We start from the raw sequence: 23,492 nt of genomic DNA, 5'->3' as shown, positions 1-23,492 counted from the left end.
ACATGACATGTCCTTCCCCGTGTGTATATCTGCATCTGCACCCACGTGCATTAGTGCATCTTCAGTAACTCCTACTCACCCTTACACCCCTGCGCTACATTTTGGCTCTGCTGTGTGACCCCAATCCCCGCTTTAAGACCAGTGGTAGCATGAAACGGGCCATGTGGCTTGCCACAGTGCCTGGTTTAGCTTGTTAATGTCTTACCGCGAGGATCAGGATGGGGTGGACTGGATTAAAGTGCTACTGACCAACACAGGAATATTAAAGAACATGGCAGGTGGCACATGGAACATAATGAGGATATAAAGACAAATGCGCTTGTCTATGATGCAGACAAAAGATGGTTTAATATCTTGTCCTTTTAGGAAAGCTCGTAAGGCCAATACACATGAATAAAAAATGTTGTACAAGTCAGAATGAAATGTTCTTCAAGCCATTATAAGAGTAGTCTGGCCAGAGATTTCTCCTCTGATACATCTACAGAATTTATCAGACATCCTAATCCAGAGCGATTTACAATCAGTAGTTTCAGGGACAGTCAACCAGGAAGAATTTTAGGGTTAAGTGTCTTGCTCAGGGACACAATGGTAGTAAGTGGGGTTTTAACCTGGGTCTTCTGGTTCATAGGCGAGCGTGTTACCCACCAGGCCACTACCACTCCACTCTGATCCCTTGTATGTCTTACTTCTGCCCCCCAAGTTGCTTCTTTTAAACACGTCAAAGCTCTTCTATGCTCCAGTCCTGCTGCACCAGGGGACATTGGGTGATATCTGTGCAATTTGTTGTAAATTGTAGAATTGTTACATCTGTGGATGTATTTCAAGCCACATTTAGTCATGCAATTGTATATTTAAGAATTCTGGCTGCCAAGGGATGCGACACAAGATTTTATTATCATCAAAGCGGAGGATGAGCATCCAGGATTTATAGGACAATTGCTCATTCCCATAAGAGCCGGAAAGACACAGACACAGACACAGGCCTATACGTTGGAAGAGGATTCTGCTGTCAGACCGACACTCAGACCTTCAGGACCTTTTAATCCTGGTGCATGGTCACTGTAGAAAATAAACAGATTTGGAAGGACGCCACATGGCTTTATAAAAATCATCCTTCTCACTGGGTTTCTGGTAACAAGTGGAAACTGAGATTAGAGAAATAAAAGCACACAGGGCAGGTGGCTGGTGGAAGCCAGATATTCTGATGGTTCTTTTTCTCCAGCTTCAGGGAAAAGGAGAAGGAGAAGTTTAATTTAAAGTGTCCTCTGTCACCTGGAATATTATCTATTTATATTCTATCATGGTCAGTTAAAGGTGCATTAGGGAAACATACTTCTGCATCTCAAATATTCTTATATTTAAATATAAAAATATCCAACTTAAAAAATATATATCTTCATCAATATACAATCAATTCTTGGTTTTTGAATTAAATTACAAAAACAAATGACCTTTTTTCCCAACCAGATTTATTTTCAGATGGTCTAGTGTAGTACCGAGATATACTAAACCTCTTCATGTTTACATGGAGCAGCATCGACACAACTGTAGAACTTCCAGCAAACCAGATGCTTCTTGTTTCTGTGTTTGATCTTATCTGCTATCCGTTGCACCATTAGCCTACAGCCCAGAGAGATGGTGTGTGATGAGTAAAATCTAATCTGCTGTGATGGAGCAAATAGTTTTCTATCAGCGAATCAGATCGCAGTGCAGTAGTGTGTACAGGAAATAGCTGGTGTGTGTGTGTGGAGAGAAATAAGGCCATTATGGGGGATAAAAGAACGGGCGTGTACATGTGAATTTGCTGGTGTTTGTGTGGTGTAATGGGGGGAGCAGCATCTGTCATACCGACCTGCTCTGGATGACCGGGCGTGGCAGCGTCCTGTTGGATAACACTGCTGCTGCTGCTGTTGCAGATGAATGACTGGACATATGAAAGTGACTGTAATTAGAGCTGGCTTTGCCGAATCACTGTAGGTGTACATAATCTGCTCAGTCCAATTTCCCGAAATACAAGATTTTGACGTCAAAATGTTAATAGCATTTTATTTTACCTAATGCGTTATGACAGAGAATGTAGAACTGCTTTATGTACTTTTTACTCTACTTTCCTCTTTTATGTGTGCAGCGGGATGGAGGAGCACGGAGGGCAGGAGCCTATGGACGAAATCCCTCTGGATAAAAAAGCAGATAGACTGCCCTTTCAGGTACACAGATCCTTCAATGCACCACCAATCTGTCCTTGAAGCAAAGGTCATTTCTTATTCCTCGATTAATATCCTGATCTTGCAGGAGAATCTTGACTTTGTGCGTTCATCAGTCCACCAGAGCATGAAATATCTGGCGCCTGATGGATAAGCAAATTGACTGAAATTGACTTGACTTAGATGTTATTCCGTTTAAACTGAAGACTGCAATGTAGATCATGTGTAGAACCAGGATCATGAATCACAAAAACAGAATATAGATGTGAAAGCAAACCGTCAAAGGCTGTAGAAAGTTGCGATGTTTTTGTGAATAAAATGTCAAAATGATTAGAATCCCCACTTACGTACCTGCTTCCTCCAGATTTTCCCTGAACCAGTGGAGGGCGTGCTGGGCCCTGAGGGCGCCCTCACCTGCCTGGAGCACGAGAAAGAGCGCTTACCTTCCATTGTCGTGGAGCCCACCGACGTGAGTGAGGTGGAGAGCGGAGAGCTGCGCTGGCCCCCGGAGGACATGGACTTCGATGATGATGAAGATCTGTTCCTGGAACAGTGCATCCCCCCGGCCAACATCGCTGACTGGGGGGAGGACGAGGTGGAGGAAGAGACGTCAGTTATCCTCAACAACCAGCAAAACTCCTCCCTGTTAGGTGAGTCCCCTGTCATGAATAGCCTGATACGGATCCAGGCTGTAGTCTCTTTTAGCCAAGGTTGTCAATCACCTCCTTCTCCATTTATATGTATAGTAAAATTGTCTATAGTTAAATATGGCATAAAACAAACAAATTGCATGTATAAGCATATGAAAAAAAAAATTCTCAAATTACTGAAAAAGAATTTAAGTTTCCTGAATCTGATGTGGATGGATGATGTGGAAAAATTGTACAACAGCCAGCCAGCAGGGGCGCTAGAGATCTTTAGAGATGTCACATAATCAAATACATATGTAGAAAACTGTGACAGATTATTATATTATATATTATTATATATTATAGATTATTATATAATATATTATTGTATATTATATATTATTATATTATTATTATATCATTTTTATATTACTATATATCGGTTTATTTGTTTCTCTGATCTTCAGATCTTCAGTCAGATGAGTTCAGGGATGAAACACCCACTCTTCCTCCCGAGAGCATATCAGCTCTAAAAGACCCAGCTCTGCTCTAAATCTGAACCTGTCTCCGACACCCACACAAAGCACAGTCCCGACCAGGATCACTCAAAGCATCTAACAGCTCACTTGGACACTATTCTCAGCAAAAAAAGGTGTTTGTAAAAAGATTAGAATGTGAACGTTTGTATGTGGAATTATGTTCTGGTTGTAAAATCAGGTGCTTGCCATTGTCACAACACGATAGTTGCATTTTTGCTTTTCATTTGTCTGTTTGTATGTCTTGTTGTAAGTGACAAATCCTTTTACTCAAAAGAATTTTGAGTCTTGAAAATAATAAAATGAAGCACATCTCACAGCATACCCAGCATAACTGTCTGGGTGTGAACATTTGCTTCCTGTCTTGTTTCCTTGTGTATTGGCCAATATTCTGTAATCTCGCAGATGAAACTTTCTGTTCTGTTCCTTTCCAATACGTGCGAACCAGAAGTGAGATGTCAGTAAGGACTTAAAACAGCCTAACCCAACAACATGGTGTCATGGAGATAATTATTCAAAAGAAGCAGTGCAGAGAGACATCAGGAGGGGAAATTTAGGGGAATGGATTTAGGATTAATTTAGAATTGGTGCAAGATGAATACACATATGATCCTTTTTCTATTTGTTATAAAATATATATTGTTATAAAATCCTATCATGAAATCAGTATTGTAAACGCACCGCACAAGATGCAAAAGTATAAAACCCAGTGTGATCTCATCTTCATGTTTTTTTTTGAGCGAGAAATAATAATCTCATTAATCACCGGAAATGTTTCGGAGGGAGTAGCTATAAAATAATAGGCCATAATTATATTATTTACTACATTTATTATTTAATTAATCAGTTAGATTATTAATTAGCCTCTTTTTCACTTTTGTAGCCTTGTTTGGGTAAATTGGTAGAAAATGACAATAGAACCTTCATTTTATTTTATTTTTTTTACACTTTTTCCTTTACAAAATTATAATCTACATATAGCTGGGAAAAAGTGAGGGGAAGTCCCGAGCCAAAGAACAGTTGAAAATCAAAGGTTTAATAAGCGTACGGACATACCACCCAAAGAACACCGGATCGCGTCTGATCTTGGAAGCTAAGAAGGCTTGGCCCTGTTTAGTACTTGGATTGGAGACTGCCTGGGAATACCATGGGGCAGTGGTGGTCTAACATTATCAGAAGGTTGCCAGTTCGAATCCCTAACCGTCAAGGTGCCACTGAGCAAAGCACCGTCCCCACACACTGCTCCCCGGGCGCCTGTCATGGCTGCCCACTGCTCACCAAGGGTGATGGTTAAAAGCAGACGACACATTTCGATGTGTTCATCATGAGCCGTGCTTGCTGTATATTACAATGCTGTTTAATAGCAGTAAACGAACCATTAAATGGGAAGAAGTGTATTTTAAGTGTAGTGTAGGCGTGCAAGACTTGCAGAATATTGCTATGTTGAAATTTTGCTGATGGCTGCAGTGCTTGTTCTGCATTTTCCCTGCATTTGGAAACCTAACAAAGTCACCACAGAAAAGCAAGAATGTTTGATCTTCTCCATCGAGCACCCGTCCACCATAATATGAAACAGGAGAGAATAGCCTGAGGTAATGCATGCCTTTCAGAGTGACTGTAACCTTAAGTATTTTTCTCTACGCACTGGAATGGGGTATACATTTTATTAAGTGTTGGGTGTGGTTGTTTCACAACTTCAGGTATTTGCTCTTGATCACAGTCATTCCACAAGTATGTCACTGAATTGTTAATGAAAGTACAATAACATGCACAGTCTAAAATATTTAATTCCAGATCTGATGGAATGTGAATGAAGTGCAGGTATCCAGGCGATTATTTGGCAGCGTTTTTCACTTCCCTAAAGACTCATGGCTGAGAGACTCAGCATACAACTATCTCTCAGCTGTGCATTTCCTTTTGACAGCTCATCCAGCCAGACTCGGCTCGAGAATACTGTTCTCTAGTCAAAAGGTAAGATGCCGATAATAACTGAATTATATCAAAACATCAGTCACACTTTTGCTGCAAAAACAGCATAGAACAGGGACGTGCATTTTGTGTAGCAGAGCTTAAAAATGTTCAGATATGTAGATTAAGGCTTCATTTCAGCTTGATATTAAGCTAATTCATATTTTAAGAACAATAGTTGCTTCTTTTTAGGAATTATGGTTTTGCAATTATACTGAAAATGTATGTTATGCACATGTAGTGTTCAGGATATTATTTTGAAAACATTATTATCATACATATTTTACTTTGTACAGAAATACACAATTGAAGAGACTACTTTTCAATTGATAACCTGTTTAAGAAATGATCAGATATGCACCCTGCCATGTTAAGGTGGCAGAGATGATGTAATGGTCACAAGATGATGTATAGTAGCTTCTTTCCAAGCATTTGAAAGATTTTGTAACAAAAAAGATGAACTGAAACTACCAATTGAAAAACACTTTTTCAGCATACACAAAATGATAATAAATATTAATTGAAATAATGGTGTAGTCCACATCTGCTGCAGTAGTGTGAATTTGGTAGTAGTGTGAAACATTTCTAAACATTTGAACATCAGTGTATTTTTGCTCTGTGAATGTAAGCTGTGCTCTGACTGTCCTCTTTTTGGAACACACAGTGAACCAGATTTGGAACCATCAGAATGGAACAGCACAATTACACGGAATATGGTTCTGACTACTCAAACTACTTATGCAATAGCAGCGACTGTGATGGACCATTCATCCCTTTCCCCAGTGACGCCATCACTGTGATTGGTGAAAGCCATATTTTTGCCTTGGTCTGCTATGCCCTCGTCTTCCTCCTTGGTGCCCCCGGGAACGCCTTGGTTGCCTGGGTGACGGCTTTCCGCATGCCCCGCTCGGTCAACGCGCTCTGGTTTCTGAACTTGGCCCTGGCTGACTTGCTGTGCTGTTTGTCTTTGCCGCTGCTCATGGTTCCCCTCGCCCAGGATCAGCACTGGTCCCTGGGGGCAGTGGCCTGCAAGCTCCTGCCTGGCCTGCTCTACCTGGTCATGTACTGCAGCGTGCTCATACTCGTCCTCATCAGCCTGGACCGCTGGATGCTGGTCAGCTATCCGGTCTGGTGCCAGAACTATCGGACACCCAAGCTGGCCTGCTGGGTGTGTGGGGGTGTCTGGCTGCTGGCCCTACTGGGCAGCATCCCCCAGTTCATTTACATGGAGGAGGAGGTGATCAGCCCCAGAAAGACGGAGTGCAAGCCTTGGACCAGCAGCCTGAGCTCAGCCTGGGCTCTCGTCTTGTCCCGTGTGATTCTGAGTTTTCTCCTGCCATTCCTGGTCATCTGTGTTTGCCACTGGAGGGTCTACAGAAGGGCGGCAGGCGGGCAGGGGAGAACGGGCAGGTCAACTCGCACCGTGCGGGTTATCGTGGCTGTGGTGCTGAGCTTTTTCTTGTGCTGGCTGCCTCTCTACGTGTTGGAAATTGTGCTGCTGGTGGAGGAAGGTCCTGGGCTGATGCTGGCCCACGTGTTGGCCCTCTGCCTGGCCTACTTCAACAGCTGCCTCAACCCTCTCATCTACGTCTGCATGGGCCGCGGCTTCAAAGAGAGCATTACGCGCTCGCTGCGCAGCGTCCTCCACCTCGCCTCCGAGGATCCATCTCGCCACATCAGCATGACCCACAACACCAATGTACAGGGCTGAGTGTCCTTCTGAGTCACTCACTAACCACCAAGTGTGATTATCTGTGCCAGTAAACATTTAGATGTGCGCCCAGAATTTGGTGGCATTTTGGATATATGCAGAGTATGAGTTGCAGTAGCATTGAAGTGTTTTAGACAAAGACCACCATAGCATTTTATGAACAAATAAATTTTAAAAGTACTGCTCTACTGGTTTGTAGGGACGCTGGAGGTCAGGAGGCCGTCTCTCAAAGTAGTGCCTGGCCCACAAGCGTTTCAACTGTCACCACAGCCAATGTTGCAATTCTTTTTCCTCTTGTGAAAATAGTTTTTTACTGTTATCTTTTTATTTTTTGCATATTGACTTGCACGAAATTATGTGTCTGCCATATAAATACGATCCATGCATGTTTATTGCAAGCATTATACCTTGCTGTTAACTACATTATGACATATATATTAAATGTCTTCTCTATTTCCGTTTTTGAAATTAAAACATACTTTTGGATACCACATGACACCACTGGTCTACCATCGTGCTTGTAAAACACACACACAGACACTTTCCAACCATTTTGACCTCTTTATGACATCAGTGAATTAAAATAGACCTCAGTAGAACCCAAGTAGATTTTAAAAAATGATCCATTCCAGATCCACATCCATTTTGCTGTCATGACGTGTCTGTAAGTACACATCACAAGTCCTGCCTTCGGCGAGGACACAGCTGCTTTTGGAGTAGATGAAACCTGTCAGTAATGATCATGCACACCGTCTGGAAACACGCTGCCGTCCTTGTTTCCATGCTAATCAGAACATTGCAATTAATTTCCCTTTCTGTTGAGGCACAGCTGTTTACAGCCAGCCCCTTAGTGAAAAATAGTGCAACGAGGCTCCATCGTGGGCACGACACGACGCCGTGAGCTGAGTCAGATGGGCGACGCGAAGGCTCTTCCACACATCTGTCTCTGTCCACGATTCTGATGTTTTCAGCACACTGTCCACACTCTCGCTGTTTCAGTTGACATTTTACTTCACTTGATATTGACAGGCTAAGTGAAGAAGGCCTGGTCCTTCACAGTTCACCAGAACCGCTTTAATGATGATGATGGCCGTGTTCATTGGTGCAGATTTGGGTTCAGTGCAATTCAGATGACTGAGATGATTGTCATACTCATCAACCATTCCGTCACACCAGAATCTTGACGAAAGCTGCCATGGCACATAGCAAAGCATACATTCCAAAGACTTTATTTACTACAAGTTATAACAAAATACACTACAGAGTGGAGAAGACAATGTCCATGCATGCTAAATCTTCAACCATCCAGACTATCTCATGTGAATACAAATGCTGACAAGGGGGGAGTCCTCCATATAGGCACAGGTAGGCACAATGAATGTGGATGGCAGGAGGGCTTTAAGGGTACAGGCACAGTAATTCTGGGTTACGCTCCTCAAAAGCATATTTGCTACCTACATTAGCAACTTACACAAGCATGCAGCTGAACGGGTCAGATTATCGCTAACGCTACCTTTGAGAAACGCACCCAGGTGGTTAACAACATGTCCGAGGTAGGTATAATACTTATAAATAACTGGCAGTGAATTTTACTGCTACTTGCAAACTTGCAGAAAAATACAGTAGACTTCACTAATGAAGTTCTTTCTGAACATCACCCTTAGACGCAGTCATCATAGCTTTATTTTAGTACACTGATTGAGTATACTTACCATTATGCTAAACGGAGCAGCAGTATGATTTTTTTATGGCCGAGGTTCTTACGGTAGTCTAATCTACTATAGATGTGCGGTAAGGGTCCATCTCATTTAGCTACAGTCATGCGTCTGTGGATACAAAAAGTGTGCACATCGCCAGGTTTTTGTGATGTAAAAATTGAGACCACAAGAAAACCAGCTTGAATTGTACAGGTTAAATGTCAGATTAAAGCTGGTTGCTTAAGTGTGCACACCCCAAATTTTATTACAGCATTCAGTCTTCTTGGGTTCATCCCTTCTATTAATTAAAAAGACTCCAACTAAAAGAAATAAAATAAAATAAAACCCAGAGCATTGAATGAACCATGGAACACTCACCTTCAGCCCAAAACCTGCTAGACTAGACCAGCTAGAAAGGTGAAGATCAGAACAGAACCAAGACCTAAATCCCACAGAATGCCATCAGTGGGGTGACCCGAAGAGATCTGGAAAGCTTTTTCAAGGAAATATTGACGAATCAGTAACCTGTCACAGCTTTGGTGCATCACTAATACATGGTATTTTAACAGGGATGTGAACACCTTTTAATCCCACAGTATGGTTGTTCAAAAATGCCTTGAATTAATACAAAAAGAAACGTATTTAAAAAAAAAAAAGTATTTACACTTTTTTCGATGTAATAAGCAAGATGTAATAATGGTTCCATTTAGAGAACATTGTTTGCATTTTGACCATAAAAAATGTGAGGAAGCAGGAAATGAGCAGGGTCCTCTCTGCTAGTCTTCCGAATGAAGCAATGTTCATCCATCATCAGATGGTCAAAGCAGTATAGCCCAGCATATATCCATGGCTTCCTTTGCATGCTTGATTCCTTGAGCTATTACTTTCAAAGGCCTGAGATGAAACAATGTGGCGGAGATCGATAAGGAGAAGGTGCGAGGCAGCAGCTACATCTGCTGAGATCCTTGATGGTAATTGGTTGGATTTAGACAGTGGTCATGACCTTAAGCGAGCCGGAACGGAAGCGCATGATCTTTTTTTTAAGTGCATGTGACGCCTTGATCTTCATGATGGAAGACGAGGGAGGAGGGGAGGCTGTTGCCAGACGAGGGGGCAGCTGCTGGGGCCAGACCAGACCTCCGGCACTCTCGTCCGAATCGCTGGTGAGAGAACTGGATCCTGGCGAATATGCTTCACTCAGGCTGGAGTCGGAACCTTCTGCAGGTACCCCCACCCGCTGCTCGCGTTCCTTGGGTAGATACCGGGTGTGGGGCTGCCAGGGTTTGGCGTGGTGGCTGGTGCCCAGTGGTAGACCCTCCTCCTGGGTCAGATCTGAAGCAGAGCACCAACACCGACTCTGGGGAAGTGCTCCTTCTGGCGGTGGTATCCTCACCCTGACCTCCCTCTGCACTGTGTAATACCTTCCCAGCGATCCACCCCGCAGGCTGCTGTCAGACTGTGACCGACTTGTAGATCGGCCACTCATCTCCCCACTACCCCAGCAGCAGTGCTCTGGTCCTTGGCTCATTTGGATTGAAGGCCGGGCTGGTGGCTTGTTGGGTGACAGAGGAGTCCAGTGTTGATCAGAGGGGCCGAGTTGGAGGAGTGTTGGGGAGCAGGGGTAAGAGCAGTAGGCTGGGATGTACCGAGCTTTGATTAGTGGTGGGTCTGAGGTTGAACTGTGCAGCTCCTCAGCACCATAGCTTGATAGGGTCTGGGCGTCATCATTTTCTTCTGCAGAAACAGAAGCTGGTATAGGTTCATGGTAGAGAAGGGGTGTGTAGTACTGCTCCAGAGCTTGAGCTAGTTCACGCTTAGAATTTTCAAGGTCATCCTGTGCACAATTTCCTGCCAATGCTTGATAGTCTTTCTGCTCAGTTGGTTGCTCAAACTGTCTGGAAGTCAAGATTCCATGTGGGTTGTGATGGGGCATGGAGACAGGGTTGTGCTCCACTGCAGCCTGCATGACACGACGCTGTAGGAGGGACAGTATGTATGCTTCTACCCGGAGGGCCTGTTCAATGTCCTCTTCAGAGGGTTCCAGGTCTGGGGGTTCTGGCCAAGGCTCCTCTTCCTCTTCGTCCTCCCCAGTGCCCTCAGCAATGTCCTCTAGGGGTGGATAGGGGGCAGAAAAAGAGCGTGGCAGAGTGGCGCGAGGACTGGGCACCCTCACAGTTTCACCAGTCATCATGCTGGCATCTGTCGCAGAAAATAAACAGGTATTATAATCATATAAAGCTGTCAAATGACACACTGGCAGAGACTTGGAAGGCGTGGTATGAAATGGAGAGTGGATGAATAAAATCACCAATAGCGTATCTGCACTTTTGGTTTGGTAGCGGACGTGGCTGTCTGGACAAGTGTGGAGCAGAGTTTGCAAAGAAAAAAAGCTGGTTTATAAAAAACATCATTAAATTAATCAGAATAATTACACCAGCACCAGTAGAAAGGGCTTGGTGGGCAGACAACTACTGTCCGTTCTTGTTTCTGTCTATTCATTTCAGTTTAACTTGACATATTCAAGGTTACATTAGCACTACATAAACCAGTACCATTACAACTTTTTAAAATCTAAAACATATTTAAAAAAATCATCTTTAATACCCAATTATTAGTGTAAATGCAATCTAGGTAACATTATGTAACATAAAATTACATGTATACATTTACATTTATATTTACATTTACAGCACTTATCAGACGCCCTTATCCAGAGCGACTTACAATCAGTAGTTACAGGGACAGTCCCCCCCCGGAGCAACTTAGGGTTAAGTGTCTTGCTCAGGGACACAATGGAGGTAAGTGGGATTTGAACCTGGGTCTTCTGGTTCATAGGTGAGTGTGTTACCCACTAGGCTATTACCACACATTTATAGTAGAAAAGTAAGCTTTGGTTTATGAGAACATGTCTCTGTGTAGAGGTTTATCTTACCCAATGAAAGGGGCCGATGGTTGATAAAGGCCCAGGATGGTGGTAGGAAAGAATGGCCAGGCGGTGATAGAATATCACTCTGCTCATAAAAACCTGTGTGAGCAAACCAGCAGGAACGTTGTAATGAATGTACGTAAAGAAATGTATGTTTGTGAAGAAATAATTTTGAGCAAAATAAGATTTATTGCTTTTAAGGTGAAGGTGAGAACCTGAGCTCGGTCTACTCCCATCATCCTCAGATTGCTCCTCACAGTCTTTGTCCGGCTCAAAGCTCAGCTTGTGCAGTTGCTGCTCCAGTGCCACCATCAACCCCTGGGGTGCGCCCCTGAGCCGGTTCTGTAAAAAAGACTTTTGTGTTACTTGTACATAGAAGGGAACTGAGACACTATACAAAGTGTGAGGGACATACAAAAGGTGTGTGTGTGTGACAAACAACAAAGAGCTACCAATTCCATTATTATTCCTAACTAAACTTACATTTACATTTATGGCATCACTGCTGGCACCCTTATCCAGAGTGACTTACAATCAATATTTAAGGGGACAGTGCCCTTGGTGACACTCAGGTTTAATTGTCTTGCTCTACAACACAATGTTAGTAAGTGGGGTTGGAACCCGGTCATTTGTGCTCTTCTTCGTCATATGTGAACTAGGGGTGTGCTCAAAATATCGATTCTTAGATACATACCGATATAATAAAAAAGATACAGTATCGATATTCTAGCCCTTAGTATCGATACTCCGCCCAGCCATTAGGGGGCGCAGCGGCGCCCGCGAGTTTCAAAAAACTCATGGAAAATGTCGAAGATTTTAGAAGCGCCGTTGTCCCCACATTTTGGTTTTAAAGCAAAGGAAGGAAACCAAGGGATCGATAAAACAAATGCAACCAGCAAGCATTGCCAGGCTTCTATACGCTACACCGGTAATACAACTAACCTGCGCGCCCACCTGCAATGACGCCATGCAGACAAGCTAGCTTCGCCGCAGCCCAAAAAAAACACAACGCAACATCCAAGCTTCCATCTAACTCAGTCCGTGCACAGAAGATTACGGAGTCTGTGGTGCATTATATTTGCAAAGGTTTTTTTTTGTTTTGTTTTTATTTGGCAGATGGAGCATCATGAGACACTTTGCTGATCCTCTTGTAAACTATGCCCCCCACTGTCAGGGTATTTGTGATTGTGTCCCCTGACAGCACTGTGATCGATTCAATGCCCTTCAGCGATACAGACAGAGTGTTGCCATTCAGTTGAACAACAGACTTGACCTTCTCTCCTGTAAGAGTCTCCAACTCAGCTTCCTTCCCAATTGTGAAGGAGTTTACCAAAACCTTTGGGCCTGTGGTCACAGTTACTTTAAAGTCATCTCCATTTTGCTCAATCTCAGTTATGCTTTTGATGTCTTTGCCTTTCTCAATTAGGTCATCAGGGAGCCCAATAGCCTTCATGAAAGGCTCAAAGTTCTCCTGGGACTCCAGCTGGTACTTGCCTGAGAAAGCCATGTTGAACCTGACTGAGTGAGTCATTTGCAAAGGTTTATGTCCCTACAGTGTTGTCGAGAACACGGGCTCTCGCTTTATGGTCAACACGTTAGATCCCCGTTACGTGATCCCGACCCGCAGCTACATGACCGACAAAGCAATACCGAGAATATATGACAAAGTCAAAGACAATGTTAAGTCAGCCCTGAGATCTGCCCCACGAGTGGCACTGACTTGTGACGGGTGGACATCGCGAGCCACGGAAGCTTTTGTTACAATCGTCGCAGCGGAGCTTGCCGGTATGGTGCATTTCAGGTACTTCGCTCACACTTTAAACCTGGCCTCGCAGCGTGCACTGAAGCTCCCTGCTGTCGCTCGTTTATTGGGACGTGTTAGACGGATATCCACCTTTTTTAAGCGCAGTACCACAGCCAGCCACGTACTTCGACAGAAGCAGAAGTTGCTCGAGTTGCCTGAACATAAACTGATCACCGATGTCGTGACTCTTCTGTCCAACGAGCTTAGGTTGTGTCAAATGTTAAAGCGAGATATAGCATTTAAGTGATTTCATAGTAAAATATGTTATGGCAGTACATGGTGTCACAAAAAAAGAATTATAAGAAGATTTAATAAGAAATTCTGAATAAGAAGAAGAAGATTTTGTGCTTGTGTGAGCTCAGACTGTACCCTAGACTGTATCCAGATTAATACAATTTGTGTACAATTAATCAGAGCACTTAAAAATGCAAATATTTAAGCAAAATGCACTTCGTTATAATGCACTTTTGTCTTCAATAAATTGAGTTCTGTTTGTTGAGTAAATGTGTTCAGCATTAACTAATTGGCTCTGGCCCATGTATTTTTATTGAATCATATCGAATCGTGTCACATTGTATCAAATCATATCGAGACAGCTCTGTATCGAGGTACATATCGAATCGTGACCTGTGTATCGAGGTATGTATTGTATCACCAGGTTCTCCAAGGTATACAGCCCTAATGTAAACCAGCAATTGCAAATGCATATACTCTAATAGTCTAAACTATTATGTTTATAACTCTTAGTTCTATGAACACCAGTACATATACTGTGGCGATGGTCAAGGTAGTACTACATTGAGCTGGTGCCCCACACAGGGTGGGTCCCTGCCCTGCACCCAGTGTCTGGGGACGGACTCTGGCACCCCAACACCACCGATTAAGTGGCTGTTACTAAAATCACTGTTACATAAATGTGCATTATAACTATCGTTTGCAAAACAGTGACCTTTATGGAACATGGCAAATTACAATACAATAAAAACACAGTCATAACACATTTGGGGCAGTGGTGGCCTAGCGGTTAAGGAAGCGCTCCGGTAATCAGATGGTTGCCGGTTTGAATCCTGGTCCTCCAAGGTGCCACTAAGGTGCCACTGAGCAAAGCACCGTCCCCACACACTGCTCCCCGGGCGCCTGTCATGGCTGCTCACCAAGGGTGACGGTTAAATACGGAGCACACAATTCATTGTGTCACCGTGTGCTGTGCTGCAGTGTATCACAATGACAATGACAGTTCACTTTCATAAGGCTGTGTGATGATCAGCAAACCAAAAAACACATTTGTTATAATTCTATAATTAAAGTACATCTCCTTTCTTATTTAAAGCAGCCATGTAAACTAACACAGATATTGATGTGCTGTAGAGGTGCTTGTAGTCCTTTATATCTGAATGTTCAAATATAAGCACTCCATCAACCTTTGTGTGTGTGTTTCGAGTTCATATTCGTCTTGCACCACCGCGCGGAGTTATATAAGCCAGTCGCATGTTTCACTCGGCCGGAACATCAATCATTCACCGCAGCCTCAGCTCTTCCCAGCCATCCCGGCGCACAATGGAACACACGCCCGTGCAGAGGGAGGTGCTTTGAGACCAAGTAAATGGCTTCAGACACACAGAAAACACACATATTACACACACACACACACACACAGTCATGCATGTTGTCTCGTGATTAACTGAGTTTTCTTAAATTTTGCATCATATATCATTGTACTAGATATCTGTATCCAATGCTATTTGGACTACACTCCATACTTGCACTATTATTGCACTTTTATTGCATATTGTGTTGTCTTGGTCATAATCTGTATTTGGTGCACGACTGTAAATATGATCCTGGTTTTATATTGTATGTATCGCTCTCTACTGTATATTGTATTTTACTGTGTTGCATGAGGGACGCCGATGGTCGGATCAAATTCCTTGAGTGTGTGCTAATCAGATTCTGGTTTGTGTCTGACCCACTTATGTGACCATTTCTGACTGAAGTACATCTGTTTCTTAACACCCCCAGTCTGATGTCTACCTCGGGGGGCTCTCAACAAAACCATAGTAAAGAACCATGACAGAAACACAATATGCGCTTGTGATGAAAGAGGGAGGACGACTCGAATACACTCGAATAATGCAGAACAAAGCAAGGAGGCAGGCCGGAAACAGAAATCAATAATCAGCCATAATCAACCGCTGAGCAAGACTGCGACCTAACAGGAGCACCACACAGAACCTCGGGTTAAATATTAATAAACGTGTCATAAAGGGCTTTTCCCTACGATTTGTTAATATTTCTGCCGCAATCAATAATTACACATTAACTATTTAACAGAGAAGGTGGAAACACACGAGGGCCTTCATATCTTATGCATAATTCATTTTAGTGTAATAACCGCACAGCCAGTCCTCCTAAAATAAACCCCTCATATACAGCAGAGACTTGGGCTCCCCTCCCTTCTCCTTGAGGAGTGCTGCTTAATTAAAACCGTCCCGGGCTCCTCTCATTAAGGGCTGTCTGTTGTGACTTCAGCATGAGAGATGTCCCCACCCCCTCTCCATCCATATACACACACACACACACACACACACACACACCCTCTCTCTCTCTCTCTCTTTATTAACTGAGCAATTTTACATTCTATGAAAAATAGAACGAAACAGCTGCTTTACTGGCAGAACAATAGAACGGGATAAAAATGAAGCCGATCCTGCCGTGGTCTGGACGCGGGTGGGGCTGACGGCTCGTTTCTGGTTCCCCACTCCCCGTCCTGGGAGGCCGCCGCTGCTGATCAGTATTCCGCTCCACGCCCGCCTTTTGTTTGATCCGCGAAGGGGGGAAACAGGGTGTAAAGAGGCGAAGAGAGTGCAGACACACACACACGCACACACACACACACACACACACACACCGGCGGGGACGCGCAGCGGAACGGCCGCGCGCCTCTCCAAAGCGCACACGCGCATTACGCACTTTTTTTTTTTTTTTACAAACTATTACGCATTCAGGGCACATCAGCAGCTTACGAAACACACGACGGTGAATTCCAGCGTCTTCCTTCCTCCAACCATGTGTGCGTTTTCGTCAAACGAATAAGAAACGTGTTTATTCTGCTGATATGTTGGACTTTTATTCGCCACGTATTCCACAATTCGAGGAATGGAAGAGACACGCTGCGCGTATGCGGAGGGGAGAGGCGGATTTGGCAGGTACGGGATGGGTACGGAGACGCTTTGACCGGGGGGAACAATGGATCATTAACACCCCCCCCCATTCATCCATCCACGCCGATGGAGACATGTAGCCGAACCTCATGAGGGTGTGAAGGGGACAGGGAGACACGGAAGTCACTTCATTAAAGTCAAATGAGTCGCGTGCTCAAAGTAAAGACTGCGTAAAACCTCCCAAGTTCCCATCATTCCAATATTCCAGTTCAGTGGGTGTAACAGGGAATAAATCTCTCCACCATCATATAGGTGTATTGCAATATTGCATTTTGCTTTGCAATATTGCTGGTTTGTTTACGGCCCCCCTATTGCACATGCAGTAATTTTGCAAACGCAATCATTTAAATGATAATAAAAGTCGAACTTCTCACCAGCTGTCGCCTCAGGGTCAAGTCCTCCTGCTCTCGGCTGGGACCCGAACCGACGGTCGAGCGGGGTCCCGGGGTGACGTCTCCTAGGCACAGAGCCCCCAGGACGAGGCTTTCCTGTCGCTGCTTGAGAAGCTCCAGGTCGCACAGCCAGGAGACGCTCTCCTCCAGATGCTCCTTATTCCTGCTGCGCCCCGGTGCCATGGGGGTGGAGGGTCCGCGGGGGTCCATGGAGGCCCGGTCTGCGTCCTGGTGGTCCGTCCCTGCGTCCGTGCCTCATCCCAAAGGCATGAGCGTCGCTCCTCGCGGCACGGCACGGCGCGCCCCGCCTCCTCAGCGCTGATTGGCCCGCACGCCTCTCTGTTTTAATTAAGCGTCGTCGAAGACACGCCCCCCGCCCCACTGAACACGCGCGGCCCGAGGGTTCACTGTTATTCCTTCCCACGAATTGAACCCCCCCAAAAAACGACAAAGGAAAAAGAGGTGCCCTGGTGATGATAAAAGCAGGAATTTAGCCCTGAACTCGAGAACAATGGAACCAAAATGTGACAAAAACTGATTTAAAAAAATAGGCTCCATGTACATAGCGGCCTTCTCATTTTACAGTTACCCCAAAAAATGTATAGTCCCAGGCTAAATGCAGCAAAACATTACCGCTACATAAAAACTTCATTAGGTTCACTTAAAATCCATATTTCCTGGAAACCTGGTCATTTATCAATATGTTATCTTAATTTATTTATTGAAAAAACCTCTCCACCCGTCCATTAAAATAAACGACCTTCAGTCTGGCCAGTTTGCCTTATCTCCAGCCTCAGAAGCAAATTCTGAATAATTTAGGGGTGCTGGATGGGGTCCCTGGAACCTGCCAGACACCAGTCCTTATGCGTGCCTCATTAAAATACTTTTCGTCCTGGAAATGTTTCTATTTGAATACATTTGGTGAAACATTTTGATTTACGTTACATGAAATGTTAAGCCTGTCCTTTCCTTGTCAATATAATGCGCCTTATAATAATGGAAGCTGAAAAGCCCCATTTGTCTATACAAAATGAATGAAATAACGCAGACACAGCAGCCAGAGTTTCTTGTTTTTTAATTAATATCTTCCTAAACCAGATTTATCAGAAGCCACATAGAGTGTCTCTATCAGGTAAATAGTCAAGCCCTGCGCACAGCGCAGATTTTTCCATCAGTGTACACTGCAGGCATACAGTACATAGAGAATCTTTCACATGTCATTGTGTAGAAATCGACTTCATTTCTCGCTAGAGAAGATGAACATAAGAAAAATAAAAACATACATCGACGTTCCCCCTCAAAATCCCAACGCTAAGCAATGCAGAGACACACTTCAAGTGCACTAGTACACACTCATTAAAGATGTGCAGCCCGGTGAGAACTTGTGTGTTGGCCTAACATGTGGCATTTTAAATAGGGAATGATTAAAAAACGCGACCGATGTAAAAAGTTCACGATGACTTAGTTAGGCTGGTGTTCAGGTTTAATTCACTAGTCTGCATGTGACTTGGTCAGGGTCAGGCTGCACACTTGAAAAAAAATATTCTAATGCCTTTAAAACATTCAACATTTGGACTGAAAATGCTTTTGCATGCAACAGAGCTCACGGTTACATGCAAAAGGACACCAAATGGCCGGTGCTGACAGGCGTGGCACCCTTTCAAATATAATGAGAACAACTCCACTAGTCCAGTATAAAGATGCCCAGTGTATAGAGGTCAAGCTAAAGGTAAAACAAACAAACAGCACGTTATAAGAAACGCATTCGGGCGCATATGGAATATCAGCACATCAATGTTCAATGCATCAAACCTAACATGATTGTGAAAAGAAATTCAAAATTATTTCAGAACCATTACACACAGCAAAGGCATTCCTCCCAACCCATACATTCGAAAAATTTAAAAAAGAAAAGGACTTTGCTTGATCCTGGGTCTTCCTCTTCTGGTTAAATGACTATGCAGATTACAGAATGAAAAATAACATGTGGCCATTTGATGAACATTTAATTCCCCCCTCAAAATACATCCTGAAAAATAACTGTCTCTAGTTTTTTAAAGCCCCATTAATAACATTACAGCAAACAGGAAATACTCATTAATGGGCTTTTTTAAAAAAACGTGCACATTCCATTAGTAACAAGGTCGTTATCAGAATATTCGTAGTAATACATGAAACAACGACAGGGTCTTATCACAGTACATCAGGTGGGGAAGACCTTCACTTCCCTTTTCATTTCCACAGGAAATTAAATGAGGAAATGGAACTGTGGAGATGAGCGAGATGCGGTACAGCACTACAGTGACAATGCCAGCCGGGGACAGTCCCGCAAAGCTGCATTTAGTTCTAGGTCAGATGGGCGATGACTCTTTTGGGGATTAAGTTACCCATCTAATGGGAGAAATCCTGGTTTTAGGGATTAATCCCAGGTAATGTGTGTCATCTGGACAAAACAGCATCAACACACAGAGAAACCTACTCAACACACACACACACATACACACACACTTTGCATTTGGATGATACATAAAGTGCTCATGTTCATTGCTTGATTTTTAGAAAGTGCCATGCAGAAGTTATGCCAATTGGAATAAATGCTCTTTTTCTTTGAGCACCTTTTACAATTTGCCACGGAATATTTGTCTTTTAGTACAAAAGTACTCTAATTTGGGATGATTTGGGGGAAGAAAAGGAAGAAAACAAGTTGACGTTGCATTGATGGGGTTCAACAAGCTGGCCGTGGTCGCGAGACAAAGCGTTTTGGGAGGGAGCTATGAGTGGTGGCTCAGAGAACCATTTGCACGCTCGGGGTGTGTCTCAGTAAACTGTAGCCATGGTGACAAGGCTTCATTCAAAGACGAGAGCGGGAAAAAAGGCAGTTTGGCTCCACATGACAGACATGAAACGTGACCCATACAGGAATGGAATGGTGATGTAATCTGCATTTACACAATAATGCACATACACACCAGGGTACACACACACACACACACACATACACATACACACACAACACATAACAAGCAACCTCACACGCATATGTCACAGACATATATGTGCGCACAGCTGAGGAATACTTTTTTTTTTGTTTCACAAATTCATCTTGTCTATAGCTCTGATAAATTTACTCTCTGCATAAATTAACAATAAATATCTCTTATTATATATATAATATTGAATTAGAATAATATGTCCAAGTATTTCAATATAATATTTAAATATAATATACATATATCATTAGAATAATATATTTACACAATTTAAAGATACAGTCACAGTTTTTGCAATGAACTACAGACGAAAACGCAGCGGTCCCACACAGGCCTGCTGCAGGGCCCCTTTTAAAGCAGCGCACACCTCTACCAACTTGTCTGGCGTGAACGCGACCCCTGTGATTCTTCAAATTTGGGACTCGGAAAATCTGGAACTCAGAAGGAGTTATGAGAACTGATCAGTAGAATTACAGCTGGTGAGAATTTTTTAAGGCATTATGTAAAGTTTAGCACCAGAGTACCTTATAGAACATACAGCAAAGCCTGCCCTAGATTATGAAGTGCCCAGTTGCTGCTACTACACCCTGTACAAAAGTATGTATTAATGTATGGAATACACTAATGAATTATAGTTTTGGGGCTGCATCAAAAATTCATGCTGCATTCAATTTACCTTGAGTCAGAACTCAGACTCAGAAATGACAATTTTGACCCCATGAATAGCTGCATCCAGTTTTGCTTGGTCGCAAAAATGTATAGTTAATATTTTAACATTACGCTCATTCATAACATGGCTGCTCATTAAAATGCATGTATAAGGCAAATGTGGAACGCAGGATGGACTTTAAGAGCATCTAAATCTAGAGAAGCTTATCAAAATGAAGGAGTTCAGGTCAAGAAACCCAATGGCCGAGTTTAAGAGAAGGAAATCTGACTTCTGGTGGCCTTTTTCTTCCAGAGAGTTCCCACTTGACTTTGAATGCAGCATGATTGCTTGGCCCCTGGATCTGCTTCCCAAAATTCGGAAAAATTCTCTGAGGCAGCGGCTTTTGCTCCAAGAAACATTTTTTTTTTTACCTTGAGGTATCCTTAAAATACCCTAATATCACCTTGGCACAGAGATTAAGGGCGTCCAGCCCTGATGCAGGTTAAAACACAGAGGAGGAAAAACGCACTCTGCGGCCTGCCACCTGCCGATTGGTGCGTCTATGTGTGTGATCGCCCGGTTTAAAAGGGGACCCTGCAGCTCTTGCTGTCGGTCGAGGCTAAACAACGGACTAAAGGAACCTTTTCCTTTATCTTCTCTTCTTCTGCAGGTCTTCATTGGATACTGAGGGGAGTGAACCTGTGCCTCTTCACACGCCCCCTGTCCTCCTCCCTGTGGCGACGCCACATCCGTAAAGACGAGAGATAAAGAAAAAGCGGAGAATCTGGCGAGGGAGGGTCCTTGCTCGGTCGAACTGGGACAGGCGTGGACCCTTCTTCCCTTCACTGCTTTCCCTCCTCTAGTTCGGTATGCATAGTCAACTGACACACACACACAGGCTGTGTCGTCTCGTCTCTTGCGGGGTTCGGTGTGCATCTGCACACACGTGCACTTGACTCTACGTTCAGCAGTCAGTCCTCGCGGTGTGGGGCGCGGGACGTCAGTGGTAGTCACTCTTTTCCTCGGATTCTGAGTTGTAGTCTTGCAGGCCAGTTGCTCTCTGGAGGTTCAGCAACGAGTCCTTCATCTGGACACAAACATACACACACACACACACACACACACACACCACACAGATAGTAAGATGAGCAGTAAACAAGTGGAGTAAAATTCTGACCTAAAAACAATATTTGCAAGGTTGAATCAGGTGGACTGTTGATCAGATGGTGGCCAGATGTTGTCCAGGGTCTTCCTCACCTGATCCAGCAGCAGTACCGATGACTTGATGATGTCCCGCCACTTCTGAACCTCGGCATCATGAAAACGTTGCTGAGATTCTAGGAGCTGTGCCCACTCCATCTGCGTCTGCGGCAGTTTACTGGACACATGCAATCATCATGTTATATCACATTGAGGTCATGAAAGTGACATTTTGCCAACTTTACAGGAGAGGAGACATTTTCTTTAAACACATTTTATATGACGGCGCTTTAGCAACTGCTTGGCATGCCAGACCATAAGGGGGCACTGCATCATACTGTGTTAAAAAAAAATTAAGAGCACAATCAATGAATAGTCAATTAATGGCTTTGGTGGGGTTTACTCCAAATGGCTCTCGTTTCTCCAGAAGAAGAAAAGTGCCATGAATCTGTTAAGCCCATTTTAAACAAATGTGATTAATCTGCATTTTCTTCTTTTAAAAAGGATCATGGGTAAAATGGATACTCTGGCCTACCTCTCCCGCAGCCGCAAGCCCTGCCAGGTGGTGAGACTCTGTGCTGAGTACTCCAGCATCCACAGCTTATAGAACAGCATCACGTTGAGGACCACCAGCAGCACCAGGCTGCAACACAAAGGCATCGCACCAAACGATCAATGGGAGCAGCTTTATCGACCAGCCACCGTAGAAACACACCGCAAACACACGGACGATGCACGCTACGCCAGCAGAATGGGTTGGGGTGGGCGGGCTCTGAGTTAGTGGGGTGTGGTGGGGATGAGGCGGTTTGGAGGGGGGGGGCACAGATTAGTGAGCTAGTGTGCTGTAGCTAAACTAATCTGGGTTATCGGCATATGCTTGTACCTTATACAGATCCTAGGGACAGCCGAGAAAGAGAAGAGGACAGAAATGACACTTATTACCCCATAAAGCAGATAAACCGACAGAGATTCACAAAATAAATAATTACATACAGATATGTGCGAGTCTGTGTGCTGAGTGGTGAATGCTGGTGAAAAATGCACATCTGTGCCAAAGACACTCACACAAAACTGATGAGGAGGAGGAGCTTGGAGACCCCACACAATGCCATGCCTCCAGAGATGTGCTCAGGGGCGTGTCTGGTCTGAGTGGAACCTGGGGGCAAAGTTTCTTTTTCATTATTATGCATTATTATTATCATCAATAGTATGGACACACCTAATTTAACCTCATGAGACCCTGTGTGCTTATATGCGGACATTGCATTTTGGCTTTCCTTTACCATAATACTTTCAATTAATTTCAATGTCCATTCAATTCCTTCTAATTTGAACCTGTTGTCGATATTCAGGAATTGTTGTGTTGCCCTCTAGTGGTGAGAAATGCACTTTACACAAACAAATAACGAAATAAGCTGTAATATTCAGATTCTTTTTCACTCAGTGAACTGATCCAGGTGTGAGAGTCACTTGAGTCAGTATTTCCAGCCAGAGGAACCACCGGGTGCACTGGGTTTGTAGCACTCAGTTAGTAGCATGTCTGAGCGATTCTGATTTGGTTACGT

The 23,492-nt window shown here is 43.8% G+C and overlaps 4 protein-coding genes across 27 annotated transcripts in view; 1 reads left to right on the top strand and 3 right to left on the bottom strand.

The window, feature by feature from the left end:
• The first annotated feature begins 4,565 nt into the window (after positions 1-4,565).
• On the top strand, positions 4,566-7,544 carry c5ar1 (complement C5a receptor 1). Of its 3 annotated transcripts, XM_029001662.1 has the most exons (4): positions 4,566-4,961; positions 5,164-5,190; positions 5,294-5,340; positions 6,002-7,544. In XM_029001662.1, the coding sequence occupies exon 4, from the start codon at positions 6,026-6,028 to the stop codon at positions 7,046-7,048; it is 1,023 nt and encodes a 340-aa protein (XP_028857495.1). In that variant the 5' UTR covers positions 4,566-4,961; positions 5,164-5,190; positions 5,294-5,340; positions 6,002-6,025; the 3' UTR covers positions 7,049-7,544. The 3 variants fall into 3 exon arrangements, with proteins under 3 accessions (XP_028857495.1, XP_028857494.1, XP_028857493.1); XM_029001661.1 differs by lacking the exon at positions 5,164-5,190; XM_029001660.1 differs by having other exon boundaries at positions 5,164-5,340.
• Positions 7,545-7,816: 272 nt separating this feature from the next.
• dact3b (dishevelled-binding antagonist of beta-catenin 3b) lies at positions 7,817-17,338 on the bottom strand. The gene is made up of 4 exons (XM_029001832.1): positions 17,071-17,338; positions 11,887-12,013; positions 11,678-11,770; positions 7,817-10,944 (listed from the first exon to the last, which is right to left on the bottom strand). Exons 1-4 carry the CDS (start codon positions 17,296-17,298, stop codon positions 9,731-9,733), a joined length of 1,662 nt encoding a protein of 553 aa, XP_028857665.1. The 5' UTR covers positions 17,299-17,338; the 3' UTR covers positions 7,817-9,730.
• Positions 12,012-13,969, bottom strand: LOC114802683 (fatty acid-binding protein, liver-type-like). Its single transcript, XM_029001834.1, has one exon. The coding sequence runs from the start codon at positions 13,200-13,202 to the stop codon at positions 12,777-12,779; it is 426 nt and encodes a 141-aa protein (XP_028857667.1). The 5' UTR covers positions 13,203-13,969; the 3' UTR covers positions 12,012-12,776.
• Positions 17,339-18,146: 808 nt separating the features above from the next.
• gramd1bb (GRAM domain containing 1Bb) overlaps positions 18,147-23,492 on the bottom strand; it is a 77,217-nt gene continuing 71,871 nt past the window's right edge. For 19 of the 22 annotated variants that reach the window (XM_029001750.1, XM_029001749.1, XM_029001760.1 and 16 more), the window contains 5 exons: positions 22,993-23,083; positions 22,811-22,822; positions 22,463-22,570; positions 21,985-22,105; positions 18,147-21,814 (listed from right to left, as the gene is read on the bottom strand). In XM_029001750.1, the coding sequence (XP_028857583.1) occupies positions 21,728-21,814; positions 21,985-22,105; positions 22,463-22,570; positions 22,811-22,822; positions 22,993-23,083 (419 nt within the window). In that variant the 3' untranslated portion in view covers positions 18,147-21,727. The remainder of the gene's footprint in view (positions 21,815-21,984; positions 22,106-22,462; positions 22,571-22,810; positions 22,823-22,992; positions 23,084-23,492) is intronic. The other 3 variants (XM_029001753.1, XM_029001761.1, XM_029001764.1) reach the window with 1 other exon arrangement.

This window comes from Denticeps clupeoides, chromosome 13, assembly GCF_900700375.1.
Source record: "Denticeps clupeoides chromosome 13, fDenClu1.1, whole genome shotgun sequence".
In the NCBI taxonomy this organism is placed as follows: domain Eukaryota; kingdom Metazoa; phylum Chordata; class Actinopteri; order Clupeiformes; family Denticipitidae; genus Denticeps; species Denticeps clupeoides.
This window is presented reverse-complemented; position numbering and strand designations above follow the sequence as displayed.

Coding starts and splice junctions, on each gene's coding strand:
- c5ar1 (XM_029001661.1), top strand. CDS start 6,026: ATGGAACAGCACAATTACACGGAATATGGTTCTGACTACTCAAACTAC.
- LOC114802683 (XM_029001834.1), bottom strand. CDS start 13,202: ATGACTCACTCAGTCAGGTTCAACATGGCTTTCTCAGGCAAGTACCAG.
- dact3b (XM_029001832.1), bottom strand. CDS start 17,298: ATGGACCCCCGCGGACCCTCCACCCCCATGGCACCGGGGCGCAGCAGG. Junction 12,014..17,070: donor TGACCCTGAGGCGACAGCTG/GTGAGAAGTTCG, acceptor TCTTTTTTACAG/AACCGGCTCAGGGGCGCACC. Junction 10,945..11,677: donor CCATCGGCCCCTTTCATTGG/GTAAGATAAACC, acceptor TTTCTGCGACAG/ATGCCAGCATGATGACTGGT.